The 26,497-nt window shown below is 32.3% G+C and overlaps 1 protein-coding gene across 2 annotated transcripts in view; it reads right to left on the bottom strand.

The window, feature by feature from the left end:
* The window catches only part of LOC129231811 (multiple epidermal growth factor-like domains protein 6), a 248,360-nt gene extending 222,862 nt beyond the window's left edge, over positions 1 to 25,498 (bottom strand). The window contains exon 1 of one of the 2 annotated variants that reach the window (XM_054866188.1): positions 25,072 to 25,498. In XM_054866188.1, the coding sequence (XP_054722163.1) occupies positions 25,072 to 25,237 (166 nt within the window). In that variant the 5' untranslated portion in view covers positions 25,238 to 25,498. The remainder of the gene's footprint in view (positions 1 to 25,071) is intronic. The other variant, XM_054866187.1, reaches the window with a different exon arrangement.
* Between the last annotated feature and the right edge of the window lie 999 nt (positions 25,499 to 26,497).

Here is a 26,497-nt window from a genome sequence, read left to right as displayed (position 1 = left end):
TTTTGTAATACTTTAAAGAAAAAATGCAATTAAAAAATGCGATAAATAATTAAGCAAGCTTATTATTTTAGAAGTAAAAATTCACTGTTTTAAAAATATTGTATATAAACCTTTTAATATTTCGCCATGTTTCTTCCTTTGTTTCCAAAACCTTTTGAAAATATAGGATTGACTAAAGCTAGTTGGCACAGGCTCAAGTGCTGTCTGTCGAATTAAAAGTGTAGCTTATGGATTTATTGAAATGGTCATAAGCAAAACTCATTAGACATTTGCAACTGATTGCAATCATAAATGTGACCTGTTGTGATATTACATAGCACACAATATGAAATTAATTTAGTTCCTTTTTACCTACTTAGTTAACTGAGAATATAAAATGTGACGATTAGCTTATTCAGACCACTAATGGGAAAATTTCATAAACCATTCATCTTTCGCTTATTATTCAGGTTTCTCATTTAAAGAGGCAAAGTTGTTGAGAAATGAAAATAATGCTAAGAGTGACACGAAGATAAAAATGATTTATATATCATTCTTACACACGAATAAGCCGTCAAAAATGAGATCGTCACGGGTAATTTCCAGAAATTTGAGATTCAGAAACGATAAAACTATACAAAACAGATTAAAGTGGAAAGGAGGAAGAGGTACGATCCTCCCTAACATCTCCGTATCATAGTACATTTGACAGTCAAGTTTATTTTTACTTCACTTTTGAAATCTTACGTCAGGAATAAATTGCGCGGAATAAGATTTCTTCTTCTTTTCTTTTTTGGAAAGATCAACGGTAAATTTGCTTCAAGGAGTAGGGCTGGAAAATGATGCAATTTGAAATGCATTATGAATATTAAATAGACTATTAGGAGCATTCTATTATTTTGCTTATTTAGCAATCATTTCTTTTGAATAATTTGCTAAAACTCGCCCATAACTTCACAACATTTGCATTTTTAATCTACTTTTTGTCAATTTGAATAAAGAAATGTAACATTTAAATCGCATAAAAAGAAAAGATAAAATTAGGATTAATAGTTTCGTTAAATCGTCAATGGTATAATGTCTAATATAAGTTAAATAAATACATTTGTGCATAAAAGGTACGTAAGAATAAACGTGAAAAAGATGGCGTTTTCTCCTATTAAAAAATGTTCAAGATCTTCTTTTAAAAATCCTATTCATCCTCTTAATTATTCTGGAATTTATTAGTCAATTGTATTTGGAATCTTGCCTATAGTGGACAGACTCGGCGGTCTTAAAAATTTGCTCGAAAGAGCATTAAAAGTATTTGGAAAACAGCAATTAAATAAGTCTAGAATTCAAACCACACTTTCGATTTTAACTCCCCCTTATCAAAAAATCAAAAAATACCCAAACTCATCAGATCTTGACTTTTGAGAATCTTTCCATATTTTGATGTACAATTCTAACTTAGTTTATGATTTTAAAGCTGTTCCGTATTTTTCCAGTACCTGGCTTCCATATTTATAATGTTGTCCTTTACCCATCCATTTTTTTCGGTGTGTGTTTTGCATATTTTTATTTTTTATTTATTTTTTGATTTGATTCTTTTTATATTTATATGTTTTTTCCCCAGTTTTTATAATGCGGTTGACATTCCTCCCTTTTCCTCTATTTATCTTTATTTTTCTTCGTTCAAAATTTTTGCTTTTTGTTTATTTCATTTCTTGATGTTTTGTCTTCCATTCAACATTTTCTTTTCTTGTGGGTCACGGTTACTGTCATTGTCCTTTTTGTTTTAGCTTTGTGGCTTAATCTTCGCCCAATTGAATTCTTTCTTTCTCTTGTATCGTACCTATGAGAAAGCTCTTGCTCTTTGTTTGCATTCCTATTGGTTCTTTATTTGTTTATAATTTTCTTATTGGTGTTTGGTTGATCAGCTGTTTTTGATTTTTAAGCTGTTTGCTTATCTGGCTTTTAGCTTTTATGTCTTTTCATCCATAAGCTCATTTCTTTTGCGTTCCTTGTAACGCCGAAACACGCGTCTGCAATAATCGGCAATTTGTGCTTTTTATTTTAATGTCTAATATCCTTTGCGACTTTATATATTCTGAATAGTTACCCATTTTTTCTACATGCATTCTCTGAATTGATGTCAAAGAACTTTTGAAAAAAAAAAAAGCAATGTAAAAAGGATAATCTTTCAAGAAAGCTATATTTAAAGAAAAAAAAGTTAACGGGTGAGACTTTGTATACCTGGAGCCTTTTCATTTTACTTGAATTATATTTAGTTCTAAGAGATATTCCTCACTTGGATGAGTAACACAGAAGTGAAAAATGTTTTTATACAGTTTAAAGTAAATTTTTACTGCTCAGTGTTTTTAACGATGTACAAAGGAAACTCAAATCCTTTTCTTTAATTTCCACCGACTGATTTTGTTTGTATAACATTAAGTACCATGAAAAATGGAGCATTCAATACATTCCTTTTCCTTGTAGATCATACAGTAAAAGTAATTTCAATGGAAATAACCTAATCTTGTACCTATGATCCCATCTCTGTCTAGTATCTAAATAGAACTACAGTAAAACCTGTAAGACGTACTCTTGAATAAATTGACACTTGTTTCACTGCATCAGGATTCCTATTTCAGAAACAGCACTTCGCTTGAGAAAAAAGGGAAAAGAAAAAAAAAAACAGGCTTATACCGGGGCCGTCGCGCATCTGTCCATTATGACCACTTTTAATTTGTATCTAAGCGAAAAAAAGTAGAAAAAAAATGAGCAATGGGGAACAAAACACAATCTATGATTGAGCAGGGATTTATCTTTCAAAAAGTATTATTTACCTAAAAATTGAACAATAGTTTGGTTGATCACTCATGTTTTGAAGTTCTGCTTTGAAAAGCACTTCTTATTCCCTCACCCCTCCCTTTCTACATTCTTTATCTCCAGGAAAGTGACAAGCATACATTCCCCCTTCATTTCCGTTTGTGAAACTACTTTCTTTTCTTAGCCCCTTTGAAGGGAGTACGTCTGATTTATTTTCTGAGTCTGTGTTGGTAAAAATCCTATTAATGCTCCTATTCACAATCCAAAAGTAACTCGCGATCTAACGAGACAATGTTATTCTCAAACCAGTGTGAAAACAAGCACTAGTCATCGTGTAAGAACCTACTCAAAGGGGTAAATTCTCGGATCAACCCATGATTATTAATGCAGTGAAACCTGTGTAAGTTGACCACTTGCGGTGCAATACTTTGGTGGTCAACTTAGACAGGTGGTCAACTTATAGAGGAGAGTAACGAAAACTGTTTTTTTTTGTCATTTCTTGCCCCATGCATTCATTTTTTAACTAATTGGAATACTTTAAACTCACTTTCATTTCTGAACATTACTTTAAAACAATAAGTAAAAATGTTTTTAAATATTTTTAGAGATTATTTACCAGAATGACGCGTAAATTATCATATAAATTTAAAATGTCTGTAAATCGATCGAAGAAAAAAAATGTCTCATTGCTTATGGAAAACAACTTACTTGACATTAACATTTCCTAAAAATTCATAACAAGTCAAAAGTGGCTTAAATTCTTCATTTGATTTTTTTTTCTTGAGCATTTGTAACAATGGTAATCTACTTTTCAACAAAATAACTCCTTAATGAAGTTTGGCACATTTTCTGGGACTTAACAGAAGCCCAATGTTTTTCGATAAAAACATAAATAGTATTCATTGTTTTTTTTTGTTTTTTGTTTTTTTAAAAGTCTGGTTGCCTATTTGATGCATAACTGATTAAACTTTTAGTATAACCTAATGCTTTTGCCAAGTGGTCAACTAACAAAGGTTTTTTTTACAATACTCGAAACCAAAGCTGGGGTATATTAGTGGTCAAGATAGACAGGTGGTCAAGATAGAGAAGTGGTCGAGTTACAGAGGTTTTCCTTCATTATATAAGATAGGACTGATTCCGTTCCTGACAAAAGCGGTCAACTTAGACAGGTGGTCAACTTACAAAGGTGGTCAACTTTACAGGTTTTACTGTAACAGTGCATTTAGGATCTCGTTTACGTTCCTATGAAGATTCTAATAGGAAATAAAATTATAAGTATCTACTAAAAATGGATCACTTTCGGGACAAGTTTAGGTTCTATGTATGGGTTGCCCAAATAAAAAGTGGACACTCGTGATTGCACTTGGAGCATAATATACTGAATCTGAAATTTTGCCCATCAATTTCAAATCTTATATTTTTAGCTGTAGGCTCAACAAGGAAAAAAAATCAAGAAACCAGATTTTAAAAATTTTTAATTGAAAAATACATTTAAAGCTACAGATTTTTCAAATAATATTTTTGTAGTTCCCGTTTGTAGATACTACTAATAAATATTTTGAACTGTTAAATTTATCAATAAATAATATTTTTGAAAAAAATATTTTCATACTTATAATTTACATTAAAAAAAATCTCACAATTGCTTAAAACCAAATGACAAAATAATTATTTTAATAGTATATTTTTCTTGCAAAGCTGAGTATGTTACTTTCATTTTGATTTATTGAATTGTTAAAAACTAAATGCTTTTATTGAGTTAAAAATCAAATATGGAACTTCATTTTCCAAAAGATAGTTTTAAAGAAACCGCATTTTCAAAGAAATATAGAGTAAAGTAGATCAATCGCCACGTCATAAGGTAGGTATTTCGAAAAAAAAGCACACAGTAAGAAAATAATATTTAGAGCATTAAAAAAGAAACAGGCTGAAACTAGACAAGCATACTTTTGAAAAGACTAAAGATATATCAGTCAATGTAAAAGTGACAAAAAGATAGCTTTACTAAAGTGCATAAGTCCTTCAGAATGATAACACAGACTCAAGATTTGTCTCCTTTCCTCCGCGAAGTCCTCAATTTTTTTGACGTGAAATAGTTCATTGTAAAACCTCTTCAACGTTTCAAAGTTTAAGAGTGAAAATCTGAAGATGATGTCGTAAAATCTTAGACGGCGTGAATCGCCTTTTACAGGGCACAAAGAAAATAAGTGAAAAGATATGCTACTGAAATGTAAAGGAATACTTCAGCAAGTTAATAAAATGTGATGAAAACGTGAAAACGTTTTCATTTTTGAAAATTACATAGGCAGTTGAAAATTCTGAACACACAAACACACACACACACACACACACACACACACACATATATATATATATATATATTAGGGTGGCCCTTAGCTATAGGGTATTTTTCGAAAGTTAAAATTTTATTGCTCCCAACCTCTTATCTTGTTCCAATGAATAATAAAGCAGGCTGTGTAAAATTTCTCTTCATTTGGACAATTTCTAGGGGTGCCGCAAACGACTTGAAATTCAGCAAATCCTAGAAATCTCGTGCTTTTTTAACAATATTTAATTTTTCTTTACTAACACAACAGCTTTTAGAGGATAAATACATTTTATTATGACAAACAATTTCTACAGAACCAAAACACAGCGGGAACAAGCGAATGTTCAACATTATTTTTTCCTAAGTGAGGATTTAGTAGCAGTAGGGTATCTTTTGCGATCTTCAGCAACAATTTGTAAAACAAATTGTTTTTCATTTTCATCTTTTGTAAGAATATTGTTGTATTCCTGAATTAGTTTGATCCCTCTTTCTGCAGCATCATTCACAACAATTATTTTATCAAGTTTTTCCTTTCCACTTGTGTAACCAGGGTCATCTTTCCAAGTTGAAGGGTCTTTGTTGAGAAAATCAGAACTTACAGAAAATCGGGTGAGGAAATGTTTTGTAATAGGTGTCACAAAAGATGAAAATTCGTTGTTAATAAACTTAGAAAAATTGTTTTGATGTGGAATGTATCTCTTTTGTTGGTTTTCTGCTTCTTGCGATTCTTCATCTTTATCTGCTTCCAACATAATTTGTGCCATGTTTCTCTTAACCGAGGTTGGAACAATATCATCAAATAAGGATAGAGCCATAGTTTCAGGAGCTAAGTACCAGAGATGTTTTGAAAATTTTTTGAGAGCAACATACTGATTTCTGTATCAATATCCTGGTAATCGATCAGTTGACGCATAAATAGGAAATCGTGATATGGAGCTTTAACTGCTTCCGGGGAGAGAAACCAAGATCGAACGTAGACTCGAGCAAGAAAAATACATATTCTTCTTAAAGAGTTCTTCTCCCTTTCAGATAAGGGAAACTGATCCTGAAATAAGTAAATCTTGAGTGCATAAATGGACTTTGACATCCACCTAGCATGACTTACAGCTCCTGGCTTACGAAATGATATTCCACACTTTGGAATCCCACCAAGAAATATCATACTTAATTCCAACAGTTCTCTGTAATCATCGCGCTGTTGTTTCCGAGCTGAAAGGTGTTGATCAAGAAATTCGAGCATGGTTGCACGAATATCATGAGGTACTTCATTGCTACCAGTGGTATAATTTTTTTTGTCGAGTTTTGTCCAAGTTTCTTTAAATCTTTTGAAAAGTGGCATGTCTGGACCAGAAGTTGCACTCATTAGAGAGTCAAAACATCCCTTTAAAACTAACTCAAAAATGTGATGACGACAAGGAAGGTACAGCAGATCACGATCAAACAATTTTTCTAGATTAATACAGGCACCATTTATTCGGCCTGTGTTGCTGGCTGTTGTATCACAGCAAAGTGCTTGAATTTTATCGTTTAATCCCCACTTTTCAACTGCTTCATAAATAGCCATGGCTTGTTCTTCTCCTGATGAGGATGGGATTTCAGGAACTCCCAACATTTGCTCCTTGCCTTGGAAAGTTACTATTATTGCCAGTCTGTCAGTTTTTTCGACTCCTGCAAGTGTTGGGAGCAATTTTCCATCCTAGTGTAAGACAAGCTCTTGGCAATCATTTAAATTAAATTTTTTCTGAATTTCCGCATGTCTTTCTTCTCTAAATTTCTTTCGGAGGCGTTGAAGAGAAGTTCGATTAATGATCAGGTCTTTAGTATCAAGTCCAAATGCTTCTGCAGCAGCTACCAGTATGTAAATTCCATTTCTATCTGTGATTTTACATCTATCAAAAACTTCAGATAGACGAGGAGTAAAAAAATGCAATGTACCTCTAGTTTCTGCGTAAGTCGTACTGTCCGTACTCTCAAGTGTGTCTATATCAGTTTCTGGTAATTGTTTATCAATGACAGAAGAAGGGCTGCTACTGTCGTCAAAACCGTCACTGCTTGGGTTGCTTGAAACTATATCATAAGATGTGTCGACTAATTGTCGTTCCATTTCTTCATAAGTTCGTTTCTTTCGGGCAACTTCTGTTCTGTTTTTCTTTGATTTCCTTTCTTCTTTTTGTGTTAGTTTTAGGTCAACACCAACCATGGAGCCCGGTCTTCCTTTTTGGCGCTGAAGAATTAGAAATTTCCTATCTTCTTCAATTTTGATGTCTTCTAAAGCATTTGCATGAGCAATATCGAAGAGATCGTCCATAATTTCTTCAAAAGAATCTCTTCTCATTTTTGCTTTCCCTGAAGTTCTCGAAAAACTTTTCTGCAAATGTTTCCATTCATCATGGAGTTTGACTAACTTGTCAACGCAGTGATCCGTTCTTTTAGTGGGAATTCTTGCCTTTTGCCAAAAAACAGATACTTCTTGAATCACTAATGTTGCACTTTCTTTTTTTGTCATATTTACAACTTTTATATTGTAAAAAAAGACGCTCAAGACTTGTCTATTCGATGGTAGCTTTGCTCCAACAATTTGATTAGAAATGTTGCCAACAAGATCAATGTAGAAATCTTTTCTCAACTTGTTTAATGAGCTACCGGAAGACGTTGATGCCATTTTGCAAGTCGGAGTTGATAATGACACGAAAGTCAGGCGCAAGTTACCAGCAGCACTCTTGGGGGCTAAGGCCCCTAGGGGCTCTATTGTGGGCAGCTGCTCCCACGCTCACCCAAGGTCGTCTCTCACCCCCGCTTGACTTTTGACCTCTGACCAAATGTGGGGTCTTCTTCGGAAGGGGATGGTGGGAAACGGTTAAGGGGGATGGGAGATATACTGGACAGAGAGAGGACTGATGTTCGCCTAAAAGATGTTTCAATTGGAACTCTTATTTTGTACAATTCATCAAATTTTCTTCTAAATAGATGTAGATCATATGTATTGTGACTCTATTTAAAACTTGGGATTAAAAAGCAGCAGTCTTTATCATATCAAAGCAGCAAACTACCGTAAAAATGAAACATGTTCTCGGCTCGACAATTGATTTGTTTCATGTATTGGAATAATAAACGATGGAATGGTAATGATGGTAATGAACAAAGACAAGGTTATACTTAGTTAGAAAATAATCAAACGAAGCACATAATAAAAATAGAGTTGATTTAAGTTTATCCAATCATTTGGGAAAAAAAATAGGATTTGATTAATAATACAAACATTATATTTACTATCATGGTCCTAATCCTGATATATATGATAATACTCAAATTATATTTTTAATTAATTTAAAAATTACTCATAAAATTAAGTGTGACTACAAAAATAACTCAATTAAAAAGTTGACAGGGAAATTTTCATAAGATTGATGTAGAAACAATTGCAGTAGCAAGAACGCGTCATGAGTAGTGAATGGTGTCTTGGTCAAAAAGCTTTGATACCACAAAAGACGTCAGAGGAAAAAGGGGGAAAGACATATAAAGTCTCTGAAAAACCAGTTAGAGCAAAATAACACCTGTAAGAAGATATAGGTACGTCAAAAATGTAAATATGCGAGATGCTTTTTTTTTTAACTTGAAAAGATTTGAAAAATTCCTTTTTTGGAGAAAATTTGATAATTTCATGCTTGTTGCGGCACCCCTTAAACTTTTCCGATTGAGCTAATATTTTGAACACATCATTTTTTTGTCCATTGGAACAAAATAGGGGGTTGGGAGCTAACTTTTTCGAAAGTTGAAAAATAAGGGCCACCCTAATATATATATATATATATATATATATATATATATATATATATATATATATATATATATATATATATATATATATATATATATATATATATATATATATATACTAGCTTTTACCCGCGGCTTCGCTCACGTTGATGTAGTTTTTTTTCGATCGATTGAAGTTAATGGTCAACAGAAGCAGAGGTCAGATAGTTACCAAAAAATGGTTTGTCCCCAATTTCGCCGACATTTTTTCAAATGGCCTCCTCACTTTAATATATCAAAAGGTATGATTAAAACTAAAAATCAGGGGGGGGGGGAGAATCAATTGGGGGAGAATCAATTGTAGGCGAAACTGGGAAGACACCCAAAAAATCACACAACATAAATCAGGAAAACGTTCAGGAGTTGTAACGAAGCTAGTTTGGGTAATTCTCAAAATTTCAAATTCGAGTGAGGTCAACAATTCTTAAATAAAGTCAAACATTTCCCTTGTAATCCCGATCCCCTTCAAATGATGTCCAGCGCTACACCGACTATCTAAATTATTGTATAGCTTCTTATCGGACAAATCGTCCCAAAATAGGATCAACGGTCACTACACATCCTGATTATAATAATGTCCCTGTAAAATGAAAACATCAACCCTTTAAAACCCCCATCAGAAGGAAATCAACTGTTTCTAAATAACTTAAACGGTCGTGATTAAAGTAATAAAATGTTCACAGTAAAAAAACCATTAAAATCAGCGAAAGCACAACAGTTTTTTTTAAAGTTCCCTTTTAAATGAGGACAATAGTACAAAAAACTTCTCATTTCGGAAAGAGAAACATTCTCTAAAGGTTCTATGAGAATAGGGATATCAACGTTTTCAAATAACATCTCCCTGTGAAGATCTCCGTCGTGATTGATACCAAAAATCTTCATAGCATAAAAAACAAATTTAAAAAAAAAAGAGAAAAAATAAAGAAAGATCAATGTTCTCCATTGTCGCCATTAAAGTAGGGACATTAACTCCACAAAATCCTAATTAGTATCCTTAATCCTTAAAAACACACACAATCCTAAAAGAAGAAAAGAAATTGAAAGTTTCATAAAAATTAGAAATGATTCACCAATGCGCTAACGTGGCCACCTGGTGAGACTGGAGATAAAAAACGGATTCCGCGAATTTATTTACATTTTAATAGTAGTTTTAATGTTATTTGAGCGTGTTGTTTCACTAATTTGACGGATTAATTTTAACTTCGATACCTTATACATAGTATTTAATGATCTTTTTACCAAAATTAATTTGGCGAAATTTTTGTATTTTAACGCAACTTTTGCAATGGCTATAGCGAAAGGATTTTTGAACACTCATCCAGACCGCGTTATAATAACTCTGCCTATCGAGTAAGTTTTTAAAATGTCATTTTGTATAGTTTCATTTTCTATTTTTGCAATTAAAAGCAGCGTAAAATGTAAAATAAGAAATCCAATTCCATTATTTATCGCAAAGAACCACAGCATCATACATTCGCCAGAGACTTGCCAAGTTTATGAAACGGCGTAAAATGTTTGCTCAATCTATATATTTATGGGATATGATTTTTAATTCCGAAAAGAAGATGCTATATAGAAAATTCTTTGCATGTATTTGGTCATTCCTGGCGAAAAATAAATCTTTTTTCGACGGTGACTGAGGGTAGGGGGCAGACTCTATTTAATAACTTTCTTTACTTAGCTAAAATATTGTTGTACACAAAAAAAAAAAAAAAAAAAAACCGGCGTTGCCTGGGTCTGTATGAGATACAATCGCTAATTTTATTCGTTTTTTTTTTCTGTAACTGAAATAACTCAAAGAACACCGCTTTGACGTGATTAAAAATCAAGCTTCTTCCTTACCCATAAAAGTAAAATGGCATTAAGTATGAAGAACAAAACAGTACTCTTTTAGAAACGAAAAGAATGACATTTAATCATAAACATATTTGAGGAATTTAAAAAATATGAATTTAAACTTAGCATGTTTAAAAAGATTTATTTCTTTTTTTTTCTTTTTGAACATATTCTAAAATCTTTTCTATATTGCTATTGAAGACAAACTTTTAAAAAACTGTAGCCGCCCGTAATTCCTTACTGCGATTAAAAATATTACCAAATTTGCGGTAATCGTTTTGAGATACTTTGGATAAGGCTCCCCCTCCCTACTTTATAAAAGAGACATTCCATTTCAGATCAGGCAGGGTCTGTCACATGACCATCACCGATTTTTTTGAAAAAAATACAGTAGTTACAACTAAGGGACATATGAAATATCCCAAAAGGATTTTGCAAGAAAACATTTTTTTTCTTCAGTTACAGCCTATTAAAATTCTGCACAAAATCCGCCATTTTGGAAAAAACCGGCAAAACACTCCATTTCAAATGGACATTATTTCAAAAGTATTTAACCTATTTGAATAATTATTTTTTCTAAAAATAAATAAGGACCCATATATCCTCTAGACATCGTTTTTGAAAGTTTAGTTAGGTTTTTTGATAAAGAAAAAAAATCATTTTTGTCGCGAAAAAACTGCATTTTTACCGATTTTATTATTTTTTTTCTCCATGAAAAAAAAGTTTTTTTTACTAAACGGAGATGGCAGTCTAAAGCTCTTATATGATAGTTTCATAACATATTTTATTAGAATCCTTGGATGCATACAACCTCGGAAATAAAATTTAAAATTTTGAAAATTTTCAAAAATTAGCGATTTTTGATGTGATTTTACTCAAAAAACCCATTTTTTAAAAATCTAAAAATTGGCTCATTTGAACCCCATATAATGCTTAACAAGTGGGTAGACACCGCATCCCGTATTTTTTCCCATAAAATGTTTTATGATTTTTTGAAAGTGACCTTATCGCCCATGGCATGCATGTAAAATAAAAATTTCTAATAATTTCAGTAACTGAAATTCTGGTTATATTAATGCCTAATAACTACAATAAAGGTGCCCTTTATCAGGAACAACTAAAATCTTACTAACTTTTAATAGTGTAGCAGTATTAAACTGCTTCTGATGACCCAGTCAATTCGTCTTTTTGTACTTTGTTAAATGAATATATTTTTCTGCTGATCAGCGCCTAATTGTTATGGGAGCTGAGATCCCATACTTCCTTATTTGTTTCACTCAAATTTTTGTATTTTTGACCGAATTCAGGCCACTTAAGCATTAAAATAAGTTCTGAAGACTATAGGGATCCTGACCTTCTTTTGTTAGAAATTGGATCCCTGGCTATAATAGCTACCTTTGGTGATATCTGTTTGGTTACCTCAACTTACAACCATGTTCAATTAATTATTTCTCTCATAAAACAGTGGGCTTTTTAAATTCTTAAACTACAAGTGAGTTTTGCGGTATGAATTTAGCATACATATTCTTACGTATAAAAGTAATCATACTAGGTAGGATCCAAAAATTATGTGACAACATTCGCCAATGTCAACCAAAGCACGAAATTAAAATTAATCGTTTTAAATGCATTGTATTGTTCTTCCCTTTGATGGTTTCCCCTGTCGCGTAATTGAGTTGAAGAGAAAGAGAATTGAAAGAGAAAAAATATGATTCGTTGCTGCATATGAAAGTAACGGTGAATGCATAGCTTTGGAGACAAAATAAACTAATATTTATAAAAAAAATATAGATTTTTACTGTTTCTGATAAAGTACATCATTATCGTAGCTATTAGTCATTAATATAATCACCAAAGGCTCTTCTATCTAAAGACTACACACAGAGTCTTACAAAAAGACGAATTGACTAGGTCATCAACAGCGGTTTGTTACTGATATATTATTAAAAGTTAGTAAGATTTTAGTTTTTCCTGATAAAGGGCACCTTTATTGTAGTTATTAGGCATTAATATAACCAGAATTTCAGTTACTGAAATTATTAGAAATTTTTATTTTACATGCATGCCATGGGCGATAAGGTCACTTTCAAAAAATCATAAAACATTTTATGGGAAAAAATACGGGATGCGGTGTCTACCCACTTGTTAAGCATTATATGGGGTTCAAATGAGCCAATTTTTAGATTTTTAAAAAATGGGTTTTTTGAGTAAAATCAGTTCAAAAATCGCTAATTTTTGAAAATTTTCAAAATTTTAAATTTTATTTCCGAGGTTGTATGCATCCAAGGATTCTAATAAAATATGTTATGAAACTATCATATAAGGGCTTTAGACTGCCATCTCCGTTTAGTAAAAAAAACTTTTTTTTCATGGAGAAAAAAAATCATAAAATCGGTAAAAATGCAGTTTTTTCGCGACAAAAATGATTTTTTTTCTTTATCAAAAAACCTAACTAAACTTTCAAAAACGATGTCTAGAGGATATATAGGTCCTTATTAATTTTTAGAAAAAAGAATTATTCAAATAGGTTAAATACTTTTGAAATAATGTCCATTTGAAATGGAGTGTTTTGCCGGTTTTTTCCAAAATGGCGGATTTTGTGCAGAATTTTAATAGGCTGTAACTGAAGAAAAAATTTTTTTCTTGCAAAATCCTTTTGGGATATTTCATATGTCCCTTAGTTGTAACTACTGTATTTTTTTCAAAAAAATCGGTGATGGTCATATGACACTTTTCATACCTGCCTGCCTGATTTGAAATGGAATGACTCAAAACTGGTTGTTACTCATTTTCATCGAAGAGATAGTGTCGCCAAATACTGAGATACTGCTCGTGACCATAAAATGATGCTACCCCCAAATTTTTCCAAAATAAGTAGTAAAATTTGGCAATTGTTTGAAATTGTGTGCAAATTTGTGCTGTTTATAGATTTACTTAATTTAGTTGGTGGATTATTTTACATGTTAACAGCTGATTTAAAGAAAGAAATATTAAAGAAATGGCGATATTTTGGTTACATAGTGAAAACCGAGAAACACAGTATTGCGTAGTCTTTAGCTTCAAAAACAGCGACAATTGAAAAAATTGCCTAAAGCCTTAGCTATTGAAATGATTCCGCAAAAAAAGTTTGGCGAGATTCTTGCTGATCGATCAAATACCCAGCCAACACAAATTAATTAAAAAAAAAAAAAAAAACATTAATCGCCTCAAAGTTGCTTTAAACTGAAAATAATCAGCCAAATCCATGTATTATTTGCCCATCTTGTGCAAAAATCTTACTTTAAGATTTGACTTGAGAAAAGCCTTGAACAGTCGGACGAAAAGAAAAAATAGTCAACAATGCAACAATTTTCGCTATCGACAGGGAGTTGAAATGATACACTAAATACTGTATTGCGTTGAGGAAAGCCTTCGAACATGGAACTAAAAAGCTCATAACTTGTTTTTTATTCTACTTAGAAATTTCGAACCGGTGCCATCTTCAGCAGAAAAATCAGAGCTTTCGATGGACATGTAACGTTAATATATGCAAGTATTTTGTCATCCCCATATTAGAGAATTTATGCGAAAATTGTACTTTATCACCCCCCATGGGGGTTTTGCCCCCCATATGGGAATGAAAACTACCCTATGTGTTATTCTGATGCATAAGCTACATTGTTGTAAAGTTTGATCAAAATCCATCCAGTAGTTTTTGCGTGAAAGAGTAACAAACATCCATCCATACAGACAAACTTTCGCATTTATCATAGTAGTAATATATATATATATATATATATATATATATATATATATATATATATATATATATATATATATAAAGGGTGTCCCAAAATTAACGCAAGATTTGAATTTGCCGCCATTTTTGCAATAAATGGTTGGCAACCCTGAAAAAAGAACAATTTGACAGCTGAGAGTTTAGGGTAATCAAAAATGGAGCGTTATACGATACAATAACGCACTTTCATTATTGAACAATTGTTTCAAAAATAATGAAAGTTGAGGCTGGTCAAGCAGTTACTGTTATTGGCGCTCGGTATCGCAACACGGTAATGCACGGGTGGTTGTGGGCTTGTTGACATAGACCTTTAAATTCAAATAACCCCATAAGAAGAAATTTAAAAATGTTAAATCACACGATCTAGGGTGCCAATTTTGATGACCGAAATGAGAGAGTACGCGACCAGGAAATGCCTTATGCAGTAATTGAAATGTTTCACTCTCTCTAGCTGTCTGGTACAATAACACCCCATTTTTAGTAACCCTAAACTCTCAACTGTCAAATTGTTCTTTTTTCATGGCTGCCAACAATTTATGGAAAAAATGGTGGCAAATTCAAATATTGCGTTAACTTATATTGCTATATAACTAATATTGCTTACACTTTGTATAAATGGGTGAATAAATAAATTTTCAAATTCATTGATATTTTAACATGATAAAATTCAAATTGCCTACAATTGTTAGTAATAGTAAAATTATTTAAATAGACAAGAATAAGTAGCATTATCAAAGGGTTTTTTTCACTTCATTTTACAAAAAACGAAGTATTGTATTCGCGAAAAAAATTTCACCCAAAAATCGGCCTTAATTTCCATTTTGCTCACCCCCAAATGAATGTTGAGTTTTTTTTTCAACCCGACCACACGTATGTGCCTAGGAACGTACAGACACCCGAAATATCTATTTTGACGATTTGAAATGTTTGGTTTTAAAATTCATTTTATTGAAGTAACATTTATGAGGTAATCAGGAAGAGTTGATATTTTTATTTCTTTTATACATAAGGTTCATTCAAATGAAACCAGGTCCGTGCGTCTAACTTTACATTATACGTTAGACGATGCCATGTAACTGCATGTATTTAGACACCATATATTGGTAGAGAGATTGACGCATGCGCAACGTTTCATGTTGCACAGTGACAGTGTGGTTTAACGTCGAAGAGAAGGTGGTCACACAAGTTATCGTCCACTACGATACAGGTCCTTTTTTGTCCACAAGGGCCCACTCAGGGGGAGGGGGCCCACTCCCTGGGCCCACTGCTTGGCGAGTTCCTGAAACGGGGAACCACCATCATTGCATGTTGTTCAAAGGAGTTCACATACGGCCAATGCGGTGAAGACAACATTACAGTAGTTTCGGTGGGAAACGCTGGAGATGGAACATCCACCGTGCAGACCTTTCACTGTGTCACTTTCATGTTTTTGGACCTCTAAAGCAAGCTATTCGCAGATCATATCGCGGATATCACAATGGACGACGTGTGACTGGGTTCACAGTCCTGGATCCGATAGCAACCTACTATCTTCTTCAAAGATGGAATTGACCGCCTAGTGTTGCAATGGGATAAACGCGCCAACAGTTTAGGCGATTATTTTTGAGTTAATAAAATCGTAACCGTTACTTTAGGCTAGTGACCACGTTTCATTTTAATGCCCCTTATAAGTAGGGTGAAGCTTAATGTTCTCTATGTACAAAGCATTATTTGGTGAGTTATATAAGTTTTGAACAATACGTGCGATATACGATGTTTTAAACAATACGTGAACAATTTCAAAAAGAAATATGGATTTTCAATATTCTGGTAGGCCTTACCTTAAAGGAAAAATGTAAAAGTTTGAGAAATTTATTTGAACTTCTTAAAATGTTTTTACCAAATCAAAGTTTCTTTAAACTCCTCAAAACCATATTTGAAGAAAACATTTATTTAATTTTTCGGTATTATTTTCGTCGTCAAAACCTAAAAATAAGGTCACTACTCCTTCCCTCTCCCCAATGAATGTGTTTATTCGTGTAAGCAGGGCTTAATTAATATCAAAAGAAGACCAGAATCCATATAATCCCCACTAAATATTTTTAAATTGCTTAAATTGCCTTGTTTGCAAATTTCCTTGTAAAGCGTGCATAAAATTGAAAATAAAGGCAAGATCTCAGTTTCCGTGAATTCAAATAAATTCGTGCATGTAAGTCCCTAATCGCATGTAAATTATAACAAACTGGTGTTTCCCTTTCCTATGTAATGCATAGAATGTATAATAAAATTATTTGCATAGGCTTAAGTATATAATAATTTACTGGTAATTTATTTGCCAGCTCCGTTGTGGTCTGCTCAAACCGAATAACAACCCAAGAAACATATTCGTATTCTGCATGATATATTTTCTGATTGTATTATTTTTTTTTAATTTCATACACTGCAACAAAGTTAGAATTATGCGCATGTGAAATCACACGGTGGCCTGCTTTATACACAGCAAGTATAGCCTCATAAAACTAATTAACGCAGGGATTACCATCATAACTTTTCCTTTGTTACGTATAAGTAAACTCACTTTTTAACGATAAAAATTCCAAACCGATACGCTGGATTTTGCTATGATTCCATAAATCATCCACAAAATTTCAATTATTTGCATTTTAGTGTTAATCATGTGAGACTTATTTTTGGAATGTCTTTTGAAACATTGTTCTTATAAAGTGTAAATTGTGTATTTAAATACACACACACACACACACACACATATATATATATATATATATATATATATATATATATATATATATATATAGCAATCACCTTTGATTTTCTACGCTATCCCTTCACTTCCTTTCGTTACGTGAAGTTTAATTTGCTAACTACTATTAATATTTATATTTGTCTTTAAAAAATCCTGTCAACATGACTGACTTCCGGAGCTTTAAAAAGTCATTCAAAGAAATACAAGATAATTAGTATTTGATTTCACACACGAAACCAATTATCCCTCAGTACGACATCTTATGCGGTTGATCCGTCTTAGCATCAACTGCAACAATTAATAAACCAGGAACTCAATCTGGAAGATTCTTTTTTTATCAAAGAATTCCTTGGCAAGTTTCGGAGAAGCAAAAACAAACATTTGGCAGTCCCTATGCAAAGCATAATCCCTCACAGACACTGCACATCCTCTGCCAAATTACATCAAACCAAAAACCTTGGATGGAAAACTGATGAAACGCAAACAAAAATTCAGCTTGTATTTAAATTACGTAAAAAAATACTAACCCATTTATATTTCGACATTCAAGCGAACGTGGTGGCGTCGACCCGGTAGCTTTCTGATCCAAAAGTAAATGAACGTTGAAGTTAAGTAACTATGTTATTCCACTTGCAAATGGTATGGTTGTGGGAGATCTATTCATCTTGCACGGGTTATTTCGGACGGTATACGTTTCTTGAAAAGGTCATTAATCACTTGGGAATCATCCACGCTCCGGGCATTTGTTTTTTTGCTTCTATTTTCTATTGACACTAGATTATTTATATCAACCGAATTCTGCTGGAAAGCATAGAAGAATGCATCTGTAACACCAGGCACGATTTAAGCAATAAACGTGTTTATGTGACAGTTGCCGAGTTTAACGGAATGGCACTAAAAGTGACATTCATGATAGTGTCATTTATTTCAAAGCAACTCCATAGGATCTGAATGTCTACGTTAATATATTCTTTTGTGATGCTGATGAATTAGTGGATATAAAATGGCAATTTTTAATGTCATGCTTAAGCAAAGGGGAAATAATTCATATGAAGTTTAATTATGCAAGAACGGAACGTACTTCTATTATCAGCAGCATAATATGACTGAGTGAATAAGCACAACCACGACTTTTCTGAAAGAGTGTTGAGGATTTTTTTTTTTCATTTTCTGGTTTAGGAATATGAGACTTACTCATAAATAAAACAGACTCTCCAGTTTTCTATAATGCTTAACTTTGCACTATTATTCGATTTTTTTTCATTCAAGAAAATAACCCACAACATTTTAACTTAAATTGATGATTTAAACACAAATCTTACTTTCTTTATTATAGTTGCTATAGCAGTGTTATAGTCTACGCAAAAATATACCGATGTGTTTTAAATAGTTTTGGTAAGATATATGTTTTTATCAAAGCATTTTTGATAGAGCAGAATCATATACTTCAATTTGACAAGGGGCTGTCCAAAAATGACATAACACTTTTTTCAACATATTTAACCCTCTCTCCCTTTGTTACAAAGTATTACACTTAACCTCCTCTCCTCTCCTAGTCACATGTCAGGCTACAGTATATAAACATATTGTTATTAAAAATGTGTGATATCTTACTTCTTACTACCCATTCTTTTCCCCTTGTTACAGATCTGTGAACCACCACTAACAAAAAATGTATTCAGAGGACGAAAATTTAGTTCAGATTTTCTGCTCACATCTAAAAGAAAATGTTGGAGACTTCCAAACTTTTCAAAAACTTAACTGAAGCAAAAGAATATGTTTTATACTTCAACTTTAACAGAAAAAACAAATACGTGGGAGAGATTTACACTATGTAACTAGTTTCTTAAATGAATTTTAATTGAATATCAAAATTACTTAGTAAAATTTAACGTATTGTAAAGTTAAAATTGAATCTCCGAGAACTTGTAATATAACTGGCGTTTCCTTTTCAGTTTCACTATAATTTAGTATTCTTAGCACTTTTAAATGCTAGATAATACAAACATAATTGTTTTTTCCGTTTTTAATAAATTGTACACCAACATTTTAAAAATACTTCAGACTACTTCTTGCCTTAAGAAATCATTTAACTTCTTGCTTTGAAATTTAAAGGATTACTTGCTTAGGGTGAGTGATATTATGAATCAATATTTTCGACTTCCTTAATGTGATTTTAAATAATATTTCATCTCATCTTAGTACTTTTGGAAGATCTGGCAACAATTGGAAGGTTCAACAAAACGGTCAGAGGAATTTAAAGTTGCTCACTCAGCCAACTCATTATCAAGATACTTAAAATTCTTTCTCTTAGATCTTCTTCATTTCAAAACACCAAAATTGATTTCCAAGACTTAAAGAATAATCTTTATAATTTTTGTAGTTAAGAGGTTAAACGAGACAGTGGAGAGTTCGTATCTAATATTTAACTTGACATCAAAGTTGCAATTGCCATGATATTACACAGAAATGTCAACCAGGATTGCTTGCACCAAGATTGACCAAAATGCTTGCACCAAGATGGGTTTGGCATGTGAGGCAGTGAGAAGCAAAGGGATGTAAGTAGAATTTTTAAAGTTTTTTTATAAAACGCGTTTAAAGTTCAGATCTTAGGAAGACTTTCATTGAAAAGTATTCCAAAATATTACTTTATAGCAGCACCCGCCAGAGCTAGTACTTGCACCATTCTTGCTCCAAAGTAGAGCAGAGGATCCCGTATTTTTTATACTGGTTACCCCCAAAATATCAAGTTTGGCACTTACATTCCTTTGCTTTTCACTGCTCATATGAAATTAACTTTTTCGAGTCGGGGAAAGCATCTGAGAAATGCTGCGTTGTAAAAGTAGAACTACTGTCGATGGATCTCTACGTATGAAAAGCGATTTAGAATTATGAACGATTTTTGACTTTTACAAATCCGGTTGGAGTACAATTATCCACCCATAGTTATAGGAAATGTTCAGTTTCGATATCGTAGAAAGAAGGTACTTGGGGACGTATAACGCTAAAAGCAAAACTAAGCGTGATCCAAATTTCCCAAAAAGGTTAATTATTGATAACGTGCAAAGCTTTTCCTTTCTCAATTTGAGATTTACTATGAGTCCCAAAGATTTTCATTCGAGCTACACTGCAATACTTTTTATGACTTCTGCAAAATTTTGGGAAGTCAAAATAGACTGGAGAAAATGTCATATTAAAAAATCATGTTGGTCAATCAATCGAACTAAATATGGGTCATTTTGGAGAACCACTTGGATGAACATTCTCATCTGTAAGTTAGTTTGAAAACAGTAAATATTGTTGTTGTTGACCAGTATCGTAATAGACCACTATGCTAAAACATCTAGTTAAAACCTTATGCTCCGCAAGGCCAGATGAGAAAAGTACTGTTGTAAAAGCAGTCAGGAATAATCATGTTTACAGCTAAAAATTACCTTTTCTTGCTATCCACGTGTCGCTGAGGTCTTTAAATCTTTTTCCCATTTATGCTGAAAAACCAATTTTCTAAAGTTTTTGAAGTTCGTGTGGTTTATTTAGATTTTCTTTTTAAAACCTTTCCTTCTCTTTTAATACACTTTGAAGAGTTATAATATGAGTTGCGTCAAAATCGAACTCATATTTCCTTGTTAAAAAACTGGCTTGCAGCTTGCAGTCAATTTTTGCACAACAATCTAATATTTGTTTGATTGCACTTCCCAGGCGAGAACTTAAGAATGATAGCGTCGGCGATCCTATTTAAAAAGGTCCACTATCTACTAGGGTATAAAAACCAGTTTGAATAACCTGTAAAACTACTAACTACTTTATTAAGGAAACTTAAATACGTCAAAAAGCGTTTAGATCAAGTTGCATTGAAATTAATGCTCGATTGATTATTTGCATTTTAAAATGATAATAAAAAACTTTTGTTCGTTGATTCTAAAGACGTGACAGGAAGCAGTGGTAAATTTTAGAAATCAAATAATCTGTTTCATTTCGAACTGATATGAATCACCCAACAACTTGAAATTGACTGCAATACTTACACTACTGTTTTTCTTTAAAATATTTGACATTTCTAAAACTCAAAATAATTTTGGCACATCTGAAACATCAATAATTCTTTAGAAAAATAAATTTAGTTTTGGAAAAGCACGTGGGTCGATCATGCAATTTGAATGAATTGATTTTTTCCGAAGTATGATATTATTATTGGTAATATTATAAATTTATAAAATAAAAATTTTCTTTTTTGTCCAAAACTGTATTTTGTTTTCTAAAAAAGGCACGTGCCATCATAAAATTTAAAATTTTCTCCTCTACAGAGTAGGCATGTCTTATAAATGGATTGAAACTAACTATTTTCTTATACGGACTATTTTACATCATTAAATAAGATTGTAAAATATGTACACACTTATAACAACATATTTCAGTTATTAAATCTTATTAATGTGTTTTTAAGTATTAATTTCATAACAATATGCATATTCTGAGTTTAAACAAAATCATAACTAGGTCCATTTTTGACTTAGAATAATGAGCTTTTTTTAAGTTAAGTCAGAGAAACAGACAATTTTGGCTTCACATGAGTAAAAAAATAATTTATAACCTTAATAGTAAAAGTAAAGTAATAACCATAATTAAGTTTTAAGAAAATGCCAAGCCATAAATTGCGATTAAATAAAAAAATAAACTTGATTTACACTCTTGAAATACGAAACAGAAATCAGAAAAAAAACTGCCTAAAGGTCAGGAAAACTAGAGATCAAAGTATTGTAAAACGATATCTAAGGTTCAATAATTACGTTCAAAACATTATATTCTTGCAATGACGAGTTTATCTAGTTCTTTACTATTAAAAATTCATGATGCCCTGTAATATTATTATGGGCAAAAGTTTCTTTTTTACTTATTATTTTTCTGCATCTACTCTGATCATCTTTCAGTATTTAAAAGGAATAGTTTAAGCAATTTGCAAAAAACTTATTTTTTGATTAACCCTGTATACCTTCTCATCAGTAAAGACTTACCTTGAAAAAAAAAACATTTCTGACATTCTGTAAAAGAAGATTTATTCGTTTTTCGTCCTTTTGTAAAAAGAAATTTTCAAAAAATGACTTGGAAAATTTTCGTGACAGAAAATCACCTCCTCAAGTTGTCAAACGTCAAGTATCATACCTCTCACTTTTCCGCATGTGACATGAAATTTCTGAGCACCGAAAGATGTTAAAAAATCGTTATTTTTTCTCTCAAGATTTTTTTCTTTTAAAAGAAAGTTTCGTTAAAAACATTTCATTGCACGGATTTTTTTTTTTTTTTGACTCATTTGCTGTACAGACCGATCGATTTTGCATTATAAGAACAGCATGTGGCTGAAGATTTGAATCAACTTCAATGTCTTGTTTTGTGTTAAGCACAAATTATTGAATACTAGTGGACGGACTTCTCATGATACGCATATCATTGAACTATAGTTGAACTACTGAAAAGTAAATGTGCACAGTAAGATAAGTTAACTACACAAGTTAAAGCTCTTAAAAATTACTAACTAGTGATGCCTCAGTCAGAATATGCAAAATCGCATGCCAATTGCTGTCCGAGTTGAGGATGCTGAATTCAGGTGATGGTTATTTTTACGCTAAATAAGATGTTTGTTTAGTAGAGGACCTCATTTACCACAGCAACTGAACAAATAATGTAATCCACAAAGTATAAGTGAAACATTAATAATTACAATCACTATAAAAGCGGTAAAAGTTACGTTGTTAATAATAAAAGAAACGAGCGGCAAATACAAGTTACATTGTAAATAGTAAAAAAAACAAGCGGTAAACACAAGTTGTGATGTAAATAACAAAAGAAACAAGCGGTTAACACAAGTTAAGTTGTAAATAATAAAAGAAACAAGTAGTAAATCAGTAAAAGGAATTGAAGATTTGGAATTCTGTGGAGCCATTAAAAGTTATTGTTGTGAATAACATACTATTGCGCGTTCGCGAAACACAAAGTTTAACAAATATAAACCCTTCACACACTACCTGATTTGCATTATGTTCACTAATTTAGCACTTTTTTGTTTTACAGTAGAGCTCGCTTTTGTGATATCAGTTCCCCGGAAAAAATATCCCGCTTAATATTATAAATTTTCAGTGCACCAAACCGTTGTAGTTTGCCATTTTGATTCCTTACAATGAAATATCCCGCTTAATAGAATATTTTTACGTGGTAAACTGGTTTTTACATTAAGCTGTCTCGGTTGCATTGCATACAAAGACACTATTTTTCTCATGTAATATGCTTTTGTGATTTATATTAAACCTACACAACAGTGATTGCATTTTTTATTGAGATAAATTTGATTATTATTATTGTTATTTTATGTTTTTGGAAGTGGTCAGTGAAGTGTTACTGCTTTTGTGCACTGTTTCGCAAATGCATGACCATCTACACGGAATTCGGAACCGGTAAGTATCCGATAATTTACGAATCTGAAACTCATTGCTGTGTGTGTTGTGACTTAATCCACTAGAGAATATAAATTACTATCTTATTTAAATCATTACTATTTTATTTATATTAAGGCTTATATTAAGACTTATTTCAGGTATATATTAAGGCACAAATGTGGTTTCCGTTTTAACGAGCACCAAAAAGGTGGAGAACATACATGAAACATACGCTCATACAACACACGGTTCGTATATCTGGTCTTCAAAACCTAGGGCGCACTCTCCACGAGAGGACATTTTAATTTCGTCAGGGGAAAATCCCAGAAGGAATTATTGTTTTAACAAATGAGTGAACTCTTTCATTGCATTACCAGCTGTTTTTTCTTATGTCACAGATGTTGTTAAAAAGATTGTTAAATCCAAATTATCTGTATTTTAGGGCTTTTTTTAAATTGGAAAAGCATTCATGTTTTGAGTAACATGCGTTATATATCAAGGGAGTAGATAGATAGATAGAAACACTATCTGTTGACATTTCGAAATTTTTCATCCAGATAAGAAGTCGCACAACTTTTGATACAGTACTCCCAGAAGTATTGACTTGTAAAGCAAACTTGGGTGATTTTGACTACGACCGATTTAACGTCCACAAGTCATCAATTGCATAAACGGAGGGTCTTTCACCAGTGTCGAACACATGACCCTATAGCCTTGACATCGGCACTTAACCGATCTGGCTACCTCGGCCTTCCTAAAACTCGTAATGATATTAATCATTGACAGGAGTGGATAATGCAGTTCTTTAGATAGTGAATTGGATGGAAAAAATTGCAGGTATTTAAATCAATATAAAATAACGACTATGACGTAATTGTCCGAGAATTACCCCAGGAACAATGTGCAGTACTAAATACACCTGGTATGCCTACATCATTCTTGCATGATATCTATGATCTTTAGTTTTATTAACAAGAAAGTGTTGAGCTAATTACTTTCTCCATATTATTAACTGGGAAAATAAATTAATAAGTGGATGCGATAATTGTGAAAGCATTTATATTTTCATTGCATTACAATTCGAATACGATTAACAATCACTAAAATTATCTAACAGAATATAGAAATGTTACACAGAGGACAAAAACATCAATATGACATGATATGATTTAGCCTAAAGCTTTATGCTTCCTTTTAGCGAATGCACTTTAAGAAACCTGGTCATTAAATTTATTTAAAATGAAACCTTTTTATATAAAATGAAATATTATTTCATTTAAATTTTTTTTTTTCAAAAATTAGTAAATGAGCTTTTAAATTAAGACACATATGCTTAAATATTTGAACTTACCATATTGGCAGCGATGTCCTTGGAAACCATTTTGGCAGTGACACCGGAAGTTCATGCCACCCCTTCCTCGGCCCAAGCATCTTCCAGAGTTGTAGCACATTCCATCGTTGCACTGAGCTAGCAGCACAAGAAACAATAGAGTCACTTTCAGGGCATTTAGCAACATTTTGAAAGTCTAATTATTTCACTGCACTCAATATCAGTATTCGATTTCAAACTAATAAACTAATCATTAAATACTTTTTTGCGAAAAAGAGGTTTCTTAAGAGTACTTTGCTCCGAAATAAGGACATATAAGTTATATCAAAGGAAACTTTAGCATTATAAAGTAATATTTTGATAGCTTGATCTGTAATTGTTCAATCAGAGTTATAAGATTTGAAGGAAATATTTTTAAATCAGTAAGATTGAAATTGATTTTCTGAATGTTTTCAAAAATACATATTTATTTTCAAAGATACTCCAAAAAATTCGGATGTGTATAGATAGTGATTATTATTCAAAATCAACTTTTTATTTATGTTTACTGTCTCGTTTCAAAAGAAGAAAAATCAACGTTATATATTCCAGCTTTCTTCAATTAAGTGTTCAAATAGATCAATAAAATGAATAAAAGTTAATTACGACTACATTGTAATCTTTTAGTCAAATTGGAAATATATTATAAGTAATATATCAATTTGCACATATGCAATTATTTCTTCCGAAACATCCTAGTCATTTTACTGCTAGATCACTACACATAATTAATTCACACCCACGATTATTCACTTTCTTCTTCGTCGTTAGTATATTTTTTGCTTCGCAAAACTAAGAAGAATAAGGAATGGGCTGCGTTTATTCTTTACAGCAAAAAAGCGCGCTACTCATTTGAATTCGCAAACACACGTGCATGCTTGCGATGCTTCAACTCCTTGATGCCAAGCCTGAACAGAGAACTAAATCGTCCGTCTTCAGAGGGAAGAGATCTTCAACGAAGTGATGAAGTTGTTTTGGGCTTGTTCTCCGGCGTGCGACTTGCGTCATCGTATTCGTGATTCATCAAGAGAAAAAGAAAGGGAGATGAAACAAGAATTGGACAACCCACCATCCCTAAGTAAAGATTTTGTTTTCGAAGCTCGTATGGCAGTAAAGACTATCATTCACTTGTGTTCCCAGCTCACGTCAAGTTTCATTGACAGCAGTAACGACTCAGGTTATATCCTGCTGAAACCGTGTCGTTGATTTTTACGATCTGAAAATGTTTTCTTAAAAAGGTTTTGCAACACGTTAAATCTGCAAATTATTTATCAAAATTAGTCACATTTCGCGAATTCATAACCTATAACTGATGCGTGGCGGCATATATACCATATAATCAGAAGTGACATATCATGCAAATTTCATTATTTAAGAGGAAAGTTTTCAAACTTTTAGTATGTATTAT

Source organism: Uloborus diversus, chromosome 10 (assembly GCF_026930045.1).
Source record: "Uloborus diversus isolate 005 chromosome 10, Udiv.v.3.1, whole genome shotgun sequence".
Classification (NCBI taxonomy): domain Eukaryota; kingdom Metazoa; phylum Arthropoda; class Arachnida; order Araneae; family Uloboridae; genus Uloborus; species Uloborus diversus.
The sequence above is the reverse complement of the archived record's forward strand: the minus strand, read 5'-3'. Positions and strand labels throughout refer to the sequence as shown.